The sequence below is a fragment of the Taudactylus pleione genome, unplaced genomic scaffold (genome assembly GCF_031769625.1).
Source record: "Taudactylus pleione unplaced genomic scaffold, aTauple2 ptg000471l, whole genome shotgun sequence".
NCBI lineage: Eukaryota > Metazoa > Chordata > Amphibia > Anura > Myobatrachidae > Taudactylus > Taudactylus pleione.
This window is the reverse complement of record NW_028284873.1, coordinates 4983263-4998333: the sequence shown is the minus strand read 5'-3', so window position 1 is coordinate 4998333 and position 15071 is coordinate 4983263. Positions and strand designations below refer to the sequence as shown.

Here is a 15071-nt window from a genome sequence, read left to right as displayed (position 1 = left end):
AGGTCAGGCATCGCAACCACCACCACACTTGGACTCTCCTTGGGGATTTGTGATATCTTCTTAGAACGCACAGTTCTTCGCTGTGCTTTTGCCAGCTTAACTCTTTTGATTTTTTTAGTGGGAGGAGGGCTTCCATCGTCATGTGAAGCTGAACCACTAGTCATGAACAGCGGGAAAGACCTTAGCCGTTCCTTGCCACTCCGTGTCATAAATGGCATATTGGCAAGTTTACGTTTCTCTTCAGATGATTTAAATGTTTTTTTTAAGGTCATTTTCCTGAACTTTGTCATTTGGGATTGTATGTGCACTCTACTATGACATTGGGCATCGGCATTGGCAGACGACGTTGATGGCATGTTATCGTCTTTGTCATGACTAGTTTCAGCAGCTTCAGCACTAGGAGGAAGTGGTTCTTGATCTTTCCCTATTTTATTTTTATCGGAGAAAGTTTGGTCCTCCATTTATGTTATATCGATTTGATATATACATGCGGCTAAGGCGCACACAAACACAGAAATTTTTTTTTAATTTTTGCTGGAGAGTAGTGCACTTTGTGGGTTATACCACCCTTTAAGAAATGAGCCAGCCGGCTCTTTACTAATGGGACACAGGCGCACGCTTGGCGCTGCTCCTTTGTTGATGCACGTGCAGCCACAGTGCACACAATTCACAAACACAGAAAATATTTTTTTATTTTGTTTGGAGTGTACTTTGGGGGTGACAGCACCCTTTAACGGACAAGCCAGCCAGCCCTTTACTAATGGGACACAGGCGCACGCTTGGCGCTGCTCCTTTGTTGATGCACGTGCAGCCACAGTAAACACAATTCACAAACACAGAAAATATTTTTTATTTTGTTTGGAGTGCACTTTGGGGTTTACAGCACCCTTTAACGGTCAAGCCAGATGGCCCTTTACTTATGACACAGGCGCACGCTTGGCACTACTTTGTTGATGCACGTGCGGCTACAGTGCACACAATTCACAAACACAGAAAATATATATTTTTTTTGTTTGGAGTGTACTTTGGGGGTTACAGCACCCTTTAACGGACAAGCCAGCCGGCCCTTTACTAATGGGACACAGGCACACGCTTGGCGCTGCTCCTTTGTTGATGCATGTGCAGCCACAATGCACACAATTCACAAACACAGTAAATATTTTTTATTTTTGTTTGGAGTGCACTTTGGGGGTTACAGCACCCTTTAACGGTCAATCCAGCCAGCCCTTTACTTATGACACAGGCGCACGCTTGGCACTACTTTGTTGATGCACGTGCGGCTACTGCGCACACAATTCACAAACACAGAAAAAATATAATTTTTTTTTGCACTTGGGGGGAGCACCCCTGATGGACAGAGCACCCCCTGGACAACACTACAGCACCCCTTTAGGACTGGGACACTGCACAGGACTTTGGAGTGGACACAGCCCCTATGGACAACTGACTGCACAACACAGTCCAGCCAGCCCCTATGGACTTTGGAGGAGTGGACACAGCCCCTATGGACAACAGCAGCACAGCACAGCACAAAACTACACTACACTACACTACACAGCCCAGCCAGCCCTAGCTCCCACCCTCCCTCTTCACTGTCCACAGCCGAGTGAGAAAATGGCGCCGACGCGGGTACCTTATATAGAATCCAAAACCCGCGAGACCCAGAAGGCGGGATGATGACGTTTTGCCTCGATTTCAGATCCGAGTCAGGCGGGAAAAGTCGAACCTGACTCGGATCGGCCTCGGATCAGGGGGGCTCGGGGGGGTTCGGATTTCAGAAATCCGAACCCGCTCACCCCTACTTTACATGTGTTATTGATTTTACAGTTTTTTTATATAAATAACTGTACTTTTAATTTTCCTTATTTTGCAAGTGGCGAGACCTCTTTGTTAAGAATATCTGTATTTACATTAATAGAAACATGCTCTAGTACAGGGGTGGGGAACCTTTTCGGCCGAGGGCCAATTTGATATATATAACAGTATTCGTGGGCCCAGTGCAGGGAGCGTGTGCTGTCACACGGGGACGGGGCCACAATTGCCAGTGATTACAGCAATGCATCCTGAGGTTGCTTCAGGGAGCTGTAAGGGCAGCAGTGTGACCGTCTGAAGTGTCCTAAGGACGCTCCAGGCGGCAATACTGCATAGATTCTGGCCGCAGGGTGAGGATAGGATAGCAGAAAAAAGCTCTGAGGGCCAGACCAAATGACTCCGGGGGCCTTATACGGCCCCTGGGCCTAAGGTTCCCGATCCCTGCTCTAGTATAATACACATTATATATGTAGGGGATGTGCTAAATAAAGCATTTTTCCATTTAGCTCAGGAAATAATGTCCATCTTTGTTATTGCAAAGAGGTAAAAATCAATAAAGCTTTAATTTTTAAACTCTTTTTTTTTATTTAAATTCTAATAAATTGTTATTGTCCTTGAAATAAAATTACCAGAACAAATTTAAAGGGGATGATTAATGACCTATTTGTAAAACTAATAGATAAATAGAAAACTAAAGACTCCTTTATGTCAGTGAATCTGCAAGTTGAATATTTTTTAGTCTGGAATAAGATGAATCACCTCTGGGGAAGTGATGACATTGTGTAACCAAATGACTGTGCTAATGTCAACAACAGCGGGAGAGCTTTCAAATATGTTAAACGCTGAAGCACTGTAAGCAATTTTTATTCGTCAGTGAGATGCTTACCACATGTCCCTCCCATAGATACAGTTCTTCTCTCTGGCCGTGGTGCAGTACAGTCTGCTTTTGCAAAAATGCATCTTGTTTGGTGGTTTCTAATGCATTTTCAAAAGAGGGTAATGTATTTAGGCATTCCTCTTTGAAAGTTGCAAATCTGATGTTTGGAATAGAGGAAATTGCAAGGTGCTTGTTTTGCAGTGAAATATTTTGCAAGATACAGAACACTACAATGTATAAATGTACTAAGAAGAACCATATTCTGTTTTCACAACCAAAGTCAAATGAGGTTTTCCAAAATTGGAAGGGGATGGTTCTAATAGCATTTGCTTAATTGCATCCTGTTTGAGCAATGCATGCAATACAAACTGCTCTTTAGATTGCTAAAATCCTAAACTAGTCCCAGCACTTTCCAGGCTGGTTTTCACTAGGAGAGGAAACAAGCATAGCATCTTCCTGATAGAATGGAATTCATTACTAAGCCTGGACAGCATGAGCCTGACAGCGCTTCTATAAACTACAAACCCTGCGCAAATAAGCACTGATGCTCTTCCTGGCACTGGATAATAGGATAATATAATATATTACCACTTTATCACCTTAGTAGAGCTGTGCGGTTCGGTTCTCCAGAAATCAGAATCCACCCAAATTTCATGAATCCGGGTAAATCCGAGTCGCGGTTCTAATCTCCTGAGGAGATCCGGGCAAATTCAGGTCGCGGTTCTGATATTTTTGCGGTTCGGAATTCGGATTTTAAATCCGAATTTTGGGTTTTGGATTGCATAAATTACATGACTTTAGCTGGTTTTAAAACTTTTTATCTATTTTTTATTTAAAAAATCCAGATCCAAAACCAAAACACTTGAGGGTGGTTTACAAAACCAAATCCAGATCCAAAACCTTGAAGGAGATACAGATCCAAAACCAAAACACGGGGGTAGGAGCACATCCCTACACCTTAGTAATGATAAGTAGTCCCTATGGGGTGCGGTATGTTATATAAACAGTTCTCGTGTTGACATGCATATGGTTGACATGAGAATGTCGACATGGTTGTAATATTGACATGCTTAGCATGTTCAGTGTCCATATCGACTTTCATCATGTCTACACCAGTGTCCCTGGTGACCCAGCAGTCACTTACCTGGTCTCGGCAGCAGCTGCATGTGCTGGGTCCCGACAGTGAAATGACCAGCAGCTCCAGTGCAAATGCGTGACAGAGTGGCATTCCGGTGAGTATATTCCCCCTATGCCTAACCCCTAACCCTCCCCCTATAGAGACTGACGTGACCCGGCATATGCCAGATCCAACAACCTAGTATTTAAATATGTATGAAATACTATATCAAATGTCAACTTGTATGATGATCTCCCACCCCCTAGTGACTAACCCTCCGGGCATTGACTAACCCTAGCCGTCTCCATTTTGAGAATGGCGACATTGTGAGGCTGCTGACATGGTGTCTGCCAACATTCTAGCGTCGACATTATGGATGTTGACATGGTAACTGTGGGCCATGTGACCAGACACCGTAACTATGACCCCTGCTGATTAAAATGATACACACAGACACATATTTGTCATCTAAAACTAATTCTTACATCTTTATAATTCAGGGGGAAATCTATTTTTTTTAATCCGTGATTGGGAATTACAATCAAAACACATATTACATGATGCAAACTGCAAGTGAGGAGCACCCAGCATTCAATTAATGTGTCCTAAATTTACTTTAATCACCAGTGCTTACAATTGCTGGCTGCAATGTGACTGGCTGGCATGTGGGAAACCTTTTATTTCAACTAACCCTTATTTAGCCCTAGTGTGTCTACTTTATTTTACTATAGAAGTATAATGGGCTAAGATCTCACCCTTACCACTATATTGGGATTCCCTGAAGTGGAGAGGTATTTGAATAGTTTACATCACCCAAGGTCTAGGGGTACTGGGAAGAGTCCTGGCAGTGTCTGGGAGTTGGGAGCTTGCGGTTAGTGGCCATCCTTTCACATAGAGGTCCCACAATGACCTTGATGGGTCTAGTTCTCACTGTCAGACAATGACCTACATGCTTCAGGTTTCCTTTTATAGTGTGATCCAGCCTGGCCTTAGTCTGGCTATGGTTTCCTTTCCAGCAGGGGGGCCCACATGCTTGTTGTCCCCTTGGTCTAGTAGAAGCCAAACCAGGCTGTATAGCACTGGGGCTGTTTAAAGATTTTAATGGGGAAGGACATGCCCATGATCATTGTTTTCACATCCAGTTTTACAGTTCACTATGCTAAATGGTGATTTCAAGTCAAACAGAAGTCTTCTCATACCGTTTCTCAATACATTATGTGATTTGTACGTTACAACCACATCCAAAAACAGACTTTAATACATCAATATATGATTACACCAATACAAATTAGTATAAAATGTATGTGTAGGCAGAGCATATTTCTAGAGCACGTGTAGTTACCAGCATTTGGTATTATTAAAGCGACATACAGTATATGGTCCAACCCCATGGCTTCACTTGTTTCATGGCAAGTACAGGGGTTAACAAGGCAGCAATAGTTTTCTCATCTTAAGTCACATCTGTTGGTTTTTCTATCATTTTATCACAAACAATATGCCATGGGTTATTTTTCTTCTTAAACTCATAAAATGCTCTTACTTGCAGAAAGATGCCAGATACAACAATAACTACTGTAATAGAGATATCAAGATGGGAGGCACTATGTTGAGAAATTGTGTTAAAACATACATTTTATTGAAGATAATCTAAAATGGCTCCCAAATTACATAACATGATAAATATTTAAAAATACAAGGGTGCAGCTCCAGGATGGAGTGAAGATGGAGTGACAGGAGCCGTTGGCGGTCAGTGGAACGGAGTGATGGGGATGGGGTCAGTCAGGACGGAGAGGCGGAAAGCAGTACAGCACAGAAGGGGCGGTTTGTAACAGAGTTGAAGATTGGATGGGGTGGAGCGGAGGACAGAGAATGAAGTGACCCGGGTCCAACATCCTAGTATTTAAATAAAGCCAGAGCACTGTATGAAATGCTATATCAAATATTAATATGATTGATCTCATCTATATTAAATAGAAGAATGCTAACCCATACTATATGGATGATGCAGACTGATTCAATTAGCTGGGGGTTCCATTAGCGCAGGTTACCTCGGGTAAAAAATCTGCAGATGCAACTTTTTGTTATTTCATTGGAGGAACCCTCACGTGTATTTTAATCACAATTTCTTTTTTAACAATCATTTTTCATAATTTTGCATAATTTTGCATATTATGTAATTAGGGAGCCATTTTATATTATTTTCAGTAAAATATATGTTTTTAACAATTTGCTTAACATAGTGCCTTTCACCTTGATACCTCTTTTCTTAGTTGTTGTACCCAGTTCAATTAAGGTATTCGGGAGAGAAACCCCATACCCACAGGTTAGCTGTTAGGCAAACAGAATAATTTTTACCCTTACATAAATTCAGATCAAATGACATATTGGAAAGAAAAGCTACTTTATGCGGATTGGGTATGAAATCCCGGCGGCTGTATAGCAGCTGGGTGAAATGCCGAAGCTGGAAACCCGAAGCCGCAGAATCCTGCTGCAGAATAGGCTGCTATAGTCAGTCTCAGGGCCGTATTCAATTGGTGGCGAAAAGCCGTTCTTGACGATTACGTAATTTCGCCTGCCGGAAACTTTTCGCCCAATTTAAGCGGAAAGTCAGTGCATTCAGATAGGCGGCCTCTGGAAGGAGGTGGAAAAAAGTGCAGTTTAGGGGTACAAAGTTGCGGGTACCCCCGTGCAGTGTTAGGACAGTCCCCCAAATGTAAACTGTGTCCAAAAAAGTAGACAAAAAACCATTAGAACACCCCCAAAACAGTACTTTTGTTTTGGGGGCAAAAAAGTGCAAAGTTGGGGGACAAACATAAAAACTAGCGAAATAGACTCCAGGGGGGTCCCCAAGTATGCCCCAGGTGTTTTTTCCTTTGCAAGTGTTTGCGGCAGGTGGATTTCCCATGTTTTCTAAAAATTCACTTTAGTAAATTTTAAAAATGTTAGCCTTAACACTGCACGGGGGTTCCCGCAACTTTGTACCCCTAAACCCCAAAACTGCACTTTTTTCGGCCTCCTTTCAGAGGCGCATCTTTTCCGCCTATCTGAATGCATTGACTTTCCGCTTAGGCGAAAAGTCATTGCAATTGAATTAGGCGGAAAGTTTCCGACAGGCAAAATTACGTCATTGGTGAAAACTTTTCGCCGAGAACAGCTTTTCGCTGCCAATTGAATACAGCCCTATTAGATTATAAGTGTAATTACAAACGGAGTTACACCAGAGTTACGCTGGAGGAAAACTGAGGGAGAACATACTCAAAGCCAGAACACTTTCTGAATGACATCAAGCAACATACTTATGTGAATTATCTACTTCACCATCACTTTCAGCTGCTGTATGCATATCCAGGAAACTCCTTACTGCACTCACTGTTTGGACATTGCAAGTTTTCCCTATCTGCCTGCTGCTCTTGTTGATTGATCTTGATGTTCAAAACACTTCTGACTGGATCGGCTATGTACATTGTAATTTTTGTCTTCAAACTACTGAAAATCCGATTCTTATTGCCTTTTTCCATTGCATCACATCTATCCACTTTAAACAATCTTTATTTTAATAACTAATTCCTGCACCCACTACTAACTACTAACATACTTCTCTTTATATTTCACTTTTGGAGGTACGCTCATACAGCAGCAGCACTGTTCTTTTGTATTTTTGAACATTTAACAACTTTTATAGTATACACACACTCTACATTACACAGCCTCCACTCCTGTTCCTCCACTCTCATCCACCTCCCTTCCTCCATAGCCTTGCTACCCCACCAATAAGCCCCATTCCCTCCTTGTTCTGCCTGTCACCTCCAGGACTACCAAGAGGAATTTTGGACCCGGGTACAGCAATATCCTGTGGGATCACAGCATGTTGGGCATGGCTGCACCAATTTGTGGGTGGGTCTAGCATATGAGAAGCACCCACTCACAGGAGCATGGCATAGTACCCAGCTGCTGGGACTAAAGTATTCACTATCAGGACAGCAGGATAGTCCCATAGGGATGCAGTCAGGAAGCCGACGGTCGAAATGCCGACCGCTGGCTTCCCGACTGCAATCCCGATGCCTGTCATTATACCTATGCCGGGGGCCCGACACCCGGCATACTGAACGAAGATAAGCCGAGCGCCGGGGGCGGACAGCTGCGGGGGGGGGAGGGGAGGGTTAAGTTAAGGGCTCCTGGGAGGGACTTAGGGTTAGGCACCCCCCCTGGAGGGTTAGGCTAGGGGAAGGGGGGTTAGGCACCCCCGGGGGGGAGGTTAGGGTTAGGCACCCCCACAGGAGACTTTTGTTTAGGCTGCGGGGAAGGGGGGGTTAGGTTTAGGCACTTACAGGGGGGTTAAGCACTTGGGGGGGAGGTTAGGGTTAGGCACCCCTAAAGGAGGGTTAGGGGGGAGAATAGGGCTAAGAAACTCACCTGTTGGCATCTTCTCTTGTCGTTCTTCTGGCTGTATTTCATACTGATCCCATCCCATAATAGCTGCATTTTTAGCTGGATGTATTTAAATGCTAAAATGTAACAGACAAAATTTAAAGTGCTACAACTTTATTTTGTACATCTCTCATGTAAATAACACATAACCAAAATCTATTTTATGTCATAGAGATAGATGAATGAAGTACTTAAGTTTGACATAACATCAGGTCATCTTAAATACACACATTCCACAGCATATATCCTATCCCACTGCTCCATGCTCTTTCCTTATTATCTATTCCATCTGTGTCACCCCTGTCTGTCTGCCCCTCCCCTTTAGAATGTAAGCTCTCACGAGCAGGGCCCTCGTCCCTCATGTGCTTCTCCTTCCCCTACTTATATTGTCATTTACTCCTAACTCCCCAATTGACACCTAACACTTGGTTACTGACGCCCTGCTGCTTGTGTTATGCAGCTATGTTTATAAACCATGTCCTTGTCCTGCATTGTTTTGTTGTACTATTAACTGTTTTTCTTGTGTGCTCATTTATGTACTGTGTAAGGCGCTGCAGAACCTTTATGGCGCTATATAAATAAAGGATAATAATAATCCCGACGGGGTAGGCTAACCCTACCCTTCCCCCCCTTCCCTAACCCTCCCTTGGTGGTGCCTAACACTAAAACTCCCGGGGTGGTGCCTAACCCTAAGTCCCCCTGGGGTTGCCTAAACCTAACCCCCTCTCCCCGCACCCTAAGCCTAACCCTCCCAGGGATGTGCCTAACCCCAACCTTCCCCTGGTGGTGCCTAACCTTAACCTCCATGCCCTAGCCTAACCCTAACCCTCCCCGGGTGGTGCCTAACCCTAAGTCCCTCCGGTGGTGCCTAAACCTAAACCCCGCTTACCTTCGTTCGGGAAGCCGTCTGTCGGGATTCCGGCGCCAATCTTTAGTACCAAGTCGGGATTTAGACGCCGGGATTTCGTCAAGACTGCATTCTGACTACATCCCGTATATTTAATACTGTTGGTGTTGACAACCCTTTATGCTTGCAATAAGATGCCCACAGTCAGGGCCGCCATCAGGGGGGGACTGCCGGTACTCTAGTACTGGGCCCGGAGAGAGAGGGGGCCCGGCTGACAACGGCAAGATATGCATTGGGTGGCAGGCAGGGAGAAAGGGGCCGCGGCAGCCAATCAGGAGCAGCAACTGCTGAGCAGCCAATCGGGAACGGCCGCTCCTGATTGGCTGCCGTTCCGTGAGCCAATCAGGAGCAGCAGCTCTTGATCAGCCAATCAGGAGCGGCGGATGCCGTTCCGCGAGCTGTGATTGGCTCGCGGCCGGCTCCATAGATCAAATGCTACAGCGCCGCCGATACTTGTGGCCGGCTCCAGTGACAGTCCATAGTTGAATGCCACAGCGATTATGCTCTTTCATTCTCTCTGCCTGCCTCCTGGTGCACTCCTTGCAGCTGCCAGCCGTGCCCCCTCTCTCTCAGGAGAAAAGAATGAAGAAAGCAGGTATGCTGAGTGCTGACCCTACCATGTGTCCTCCCCTCTCTTGTCCAGCTAGTCTTCCCTGCACTGTACCCCCGGTACAGCCAGCCTTTCCTGCAGCCCCCCCCAGTACAGCCAGCCTTTCCTGCACCCCCCCTCAGTTCAGTCTGCCTTGCCCTGCCCCTCCCCCAGTCCAGCCAGCCTGCTAAGTCCCGTCAGCCTGCCTTCCCTCAGTCCAGCCAGCCTTCCCTATGCCCCCCCAGTCCAGCCAGCCTGCCTTGCCCCTCCCCCAGTCCAGCAAGTCTTCCCTGTGCCCCCCTCCTAGCCTAGCCAGCCTGTGTTACCTGCTCCAGTCCAGCCAGCCTTCCCTGCAACCACCCCCCATGTCCAGCCAACCTTCCTGTCTTCTCTGCCCCTCCCCTACTGTCCTTTGCCCCCTAGTCCAACCAGCCTTCCCTGCCCTTTGCCACCCCAGTCCACCCATCACAGCCTAGTGCCCTCCTTGTCCAGTCTTCCCTGCCCCATCCCACCTCCTGACCCCTCCACCATGCGTAGCCTTCCCTGGTTTACCCACCATTTGAGGCAACACCCCTGATATAACTCCACTCACATTATCCACAGCTCCGCTCAACTCTGACCTATACCCGGGGGGGAGGGGGGGCCTGCCTATTTTGTTGGTACCGGGCCCCTGAATTTCTGATGGCAGCCCTGCCCACAGTACAGGGGGTTGCAGATCAATAATGATACTTAGGTCATTTTTATATATTTCCACACCTCTCACTATGATAGTTTAAATATGACAATTTTCAGTTCCTTTTTATCTAAATCACTGGGGAAACAGTAGCAGGACATTGTTACATGGTAGAATTGTGTCATGCAGCCTGGAACCATTGTATAAATCCTTATTTGTGAAAGTCTCATGTGTTTAATAATCATAAGACCATAATTTCCATATGTTGTTATTACTCTAACACACACCACTAACATTTCACTAACATTTCATATTTTGCTACTAAACCCAATGGAGGGAAGGAATAATAATAATAGTAATAATAATAATAATAATAATAATAATAATAAATGTAAACAAATATGTGAGCACATTAAATGGTTTTTAAGGTTGAATGATATCCCCAAATGATAAATGTCTTTTATTTTATTCCCCTGTCTTTTGATTAAACATGTACAGTACATACCCCACCCAAGCAAAATAATATTTTTGTAGAGCTGACAATTTCAAAGAAGGAAGTGGCTGACTGACAGAGAGAGGAACTTTAGCAATAACTAATTTTCACTAAGCTACAGAGGAACAAAGAATGACTTATTCAATCAACACTTGGATTATGATGGCATTTTAGGGTCCAGAGGACTTGATCCAACAGGAGCAGAATCAAGACAGAAGGAAACAACTGACAATGGTAGTATTTTATTTATCTGTGTAACACCTGTAGCTATCAAATACTGTAGCTCCCTAGTTACAGCAACAAATACATTTAAATGACAAGCCTTGAAGTCAGTGAGTGCATATAATTGTATGGAAACCACTGAAACATGGTAACAAGGTAGTAAATAATTTTTAATTCCTTTTCATACTTGCCAAAAGGTTGTAGTGTCTGAATTGCTAACGGTGTGACTAACGGAAGTTAATGGGAATAAGATTATCTCAGATTTCTTTAACTACAGTCAATCCTAACAGCGACTTGAGTGTCATAGTCTCATTTGGTGTCACTTTGTGATTATCAACAGTCGCAGGGCAATGGCAGAATAAAACCACACTTGTTTTCCCATACATTTTTACATTTTTCAACTTTTCATTTGAGATACTTTATACGTGAATTTCTTTTCTGTGTGTGTTATAATAAAATATAATGAAGGGAAGCATCCGAAGGTTGATTATAATTAGTATACTGTTTATATAACCCTCTGAAAAATGTCTGGCACCATTTAGAACTTGTTTGCAAACAACATGTGTTATAGGCATAATCATAGATTTGTTGTTCCAAATTAAATATCTAGGTAATAGTTACTAAATGTGTTTTGTTAAATCATTTTTTTTTGTGTGATATATCTGATATTGGATAAGCTTAAGCTCCCCAGCAACCTGAATAACAAACGTCCAATGTTCTCTTCTAACCCTTGTATATAGAACATTGCATTTTACAATTTTTAATATTATATTTACACTTAGATGTTGTCATCATGGTATCATATAGTAGATACTGCAAAGGAAGGTATTTTTCTGTTTATAGTAGATTTAATCAGCAATCCATGTTACACAGGAAATAGTGCTGCTCTGCTCTATGTGTTCAGCAATCACTAGAGATATTTCCTCTAAAAAATTTGAATAACAGACAAGTATTATGTTGCTGCTGTGTGAAGCCCCATCCCCATACATATACCAGCCATCCCCATACATATACCAGCCATCCCCATACATATACCAGGACCATCATTCCAGCAACAATCCCTTCCTCTCCAATGGCAGTCATTTATAAATTGGATAGAATTGGATAAAATGTAGAGGCATAATGCATTTTTATATAGAAACACACCTGTTTGGTTACCATAAACAAGTACTTGTGCATGTCTTATATCACTTTGTAATGTTAGGTCCACATTGGTGCCATGGGTGACATCTTTCTGCTTGCTCAGAATGATAGGTACAATTATGTTGGACAAAGTAAAAGGTCTTTTCAAATATCTGTCTATTACAATTCTCGATCAGCTACTTCATAAATGATACATTTTCTATCCAAAATGGTGTTGGTTGGAGTCACTTCAGGGCTGCTTTATACGTTGCTATACTGGTTTATGTTAACACACTTTTTCATATACATTACGCTTTCGTAGCACAAAGGTGATCCCAGTGAAAGGAGTTGGTCAGATTACCGCTGTAGAAAGCATGTCACGTGTTTCTTTGGATGGCTATAATTTTCCATGGAGTTGCCTGATATACCCATGCCTGGCCAACAAGTCAATTTACAATAGATGCCACACTGTAACACTACCTAAAGCATGTGACAGCTAAAATGGGAGCACATGCACATAGTAGGGAGCATGATGCCACAACGGAATGGGATTGAAATGCCGGCGGCTGTACACAGAGAGAAGCAGCGTTTGCATGACTCCTTTATGTTTAAGCATTTATAAATGATTCATATGAATCCCTTGTGCCTTCTTTTGTCTTGGCTGCTACAAGCTATTTCCCATGTTAATAATGTCTACATTAATGGCAATCTTTGCTCATTTTGTGCTGCTAAATTAAAATTATTTATATATAAATTTGATAATAACTGACAATTTTAAATCTTTATTGAAATTAATTTAGATGTTTTACAAATATGTAGTTACTAAGGGCCTCATTCATCAACGCGTTTTATCACTCAAAATGAGTAATAATAGTCGCTGTGTATGATACTGGTGCTCCAGCTAATCAACTCCCTGTCATCTGTTTGAAAAATGACTAGTGGGACCTGATTGGCTGGAGCACCATTTGTCATACACAGCGAGTTTTATCACTCATTTTGAGTGATAAAACTCGTTGATGAATGAGGCCCTATATCACATGTTTAATATTTCCTTCTTCTGCATTTGGCCATCAAATAATGCACAAACCACCAGTGAAATGTGTGAGTCCTAGTCCAACCACACACATATAGATTAGAAATTCAGTGAGATGCAAATTTACAATCCATTGCAGAATTGGCATTCCACAGAAAGGTTTTGCAAAAACTGCAATTCCAGTGACACCTCTTCACTAAATGTCAGTTATGAGAGAGTCTCGCCTCTTCTCAAATGCAGTGCAACCATGTGAGTTATGTTTCCTCTCTGGAAAGCCTAGCTCGACTCAAGGTAATGACTGGAGAAGACCCACACCACATAAAAAGCAACATTTGACAGGTTTATTAAATGGTTTGATAATTGGAAGGACAGTAGTTTAGTAAACAAGGAGTAAAGTATTAGGATTATGTCTGTGACCAGGGCTGGCTCTACCATTAGGCAGTTTTAGGCAGCTGCCTAGGGGCGCTAGGATCTGGGGGCACCACAGAGTCTGACGATCACAATATTAAGGATTTCTCTGAGAGACATTCTTGTTGTACTAAATGCAGGTGGTGGCTGTGGAACGAAGATGATGCCTCCTCACTTTCACCTGATGGGCTAGAAAGTGGGTATTGGTGGCGGTGGTGGGAGGGCGGTTCAGTAGGCTGCAGTTTTGCCTAGGGTGCAGAGAAACCTTGCAGCGGCCCTGTCCATGACATAGAAGTGTCTGGCATAACTGCAGCTATGACAGATAAATAGCATGTGAGTAGACAATAATGCATTTTGTTGCAGACAATTAGCTGAAAAATAACACAATATTATAGCATTCAGTAATGGAATTCAATAATGGCCTCTATATAATAATCATAATTGCCTGTCCTGAAATCGGCAAGCACAGTGGGAGTGGTTGCAGAGCTGTGTGCCCTTGTTCATCGTAAAGCCTTTACTGTATCTGCCATCTGGCTGCAGCCATTGGAGCAGGGGCAGAACTATGGGAGATAATGGAGACGCCTGCCGCCGGGCTCCAACTCTGAAGGGGCACCTCCTCCATTGTCCACAACATATTCACCCAACTTAGGGCTGTAATTATGTACCTGGAGTGTCCCGTCATGGCTGCCCAATACATGGCACCCCTTCGCAGCACCTGAGAAGCCACCATACACTAGTGGAGAGCTCCATGTCAGACCATCAGCTGCTGCCTTTGTCTATTTATAGCCTGTCTGCATGCGAATTGCTACATTACAGTACCAGCGGATGTGATGGTGGGGGCACCAAATTATAACTTGCCTCTGGGCATCTGGGGTGAACTCACGCCACTGTTCACATATGTAGTTTGATGTTCACTGGGACGCTTGACATACTGTAAATTACAATGTTTAATAGTTTGCAAGTCCCACTAATGTTTCTGCTGTGCCCCACTTATAGTTGATTTGGTCTTGCCTACATGGGGCCACTTTCAAAAAAATTTTCCACTGCCACTTTCATTTCCCAATCCACCCTTGTGTGTGGGATTATTTGTTCTCTAGACTGACAGGTTCTGTCTTTTTGCAGTCTATATGCACTGCTGCTACAGGAGCTGTAAACTAAAGTGATTTCCTAGCAAACACAATACAGCAGTGGTTCCTAAACTGGGTGCCAAAGGTTGGTGATCTAGTACAAAATCAGGGCCGGATTATAGGCGGAGTGGACATGGCGGTGGCCCAGGGGCCCCCACACTGCTACAGACAGACATTCCGGGTCACTCTGGACCCTTTCTGGACTCCCAACAGCACATCAGTGACAGCACACTCCATCACTGATTGACAGTGGCTGACGGTGG

At 43.7% G+C, this 15071-nt stretch overlaps 1 protein-coding gene across 1 annotated transcript in view; it reads left to right on the top strand.

Moving 5' to 3' along the window:
- The first annotated feature begins 11038 nt into the window (after positions 1–11038).
- Positions 11039–15071, top strand: part of MYO1F (myosin IF) — a 312887-nt gene continuing 308854 nt past the window's right edge. Inside the window, exon 1 of the mRNA XM_088448915.1 lies at positions 11039–11130. Within this exon, the coding sequence (XP_088305041.1) occupies positions 11128–11130 (3 nt within the window). The 5' untranslated portion in view covers positions 11039–11127. The remainder of the gene's footprint in view (positions 11131–15071) is intronic.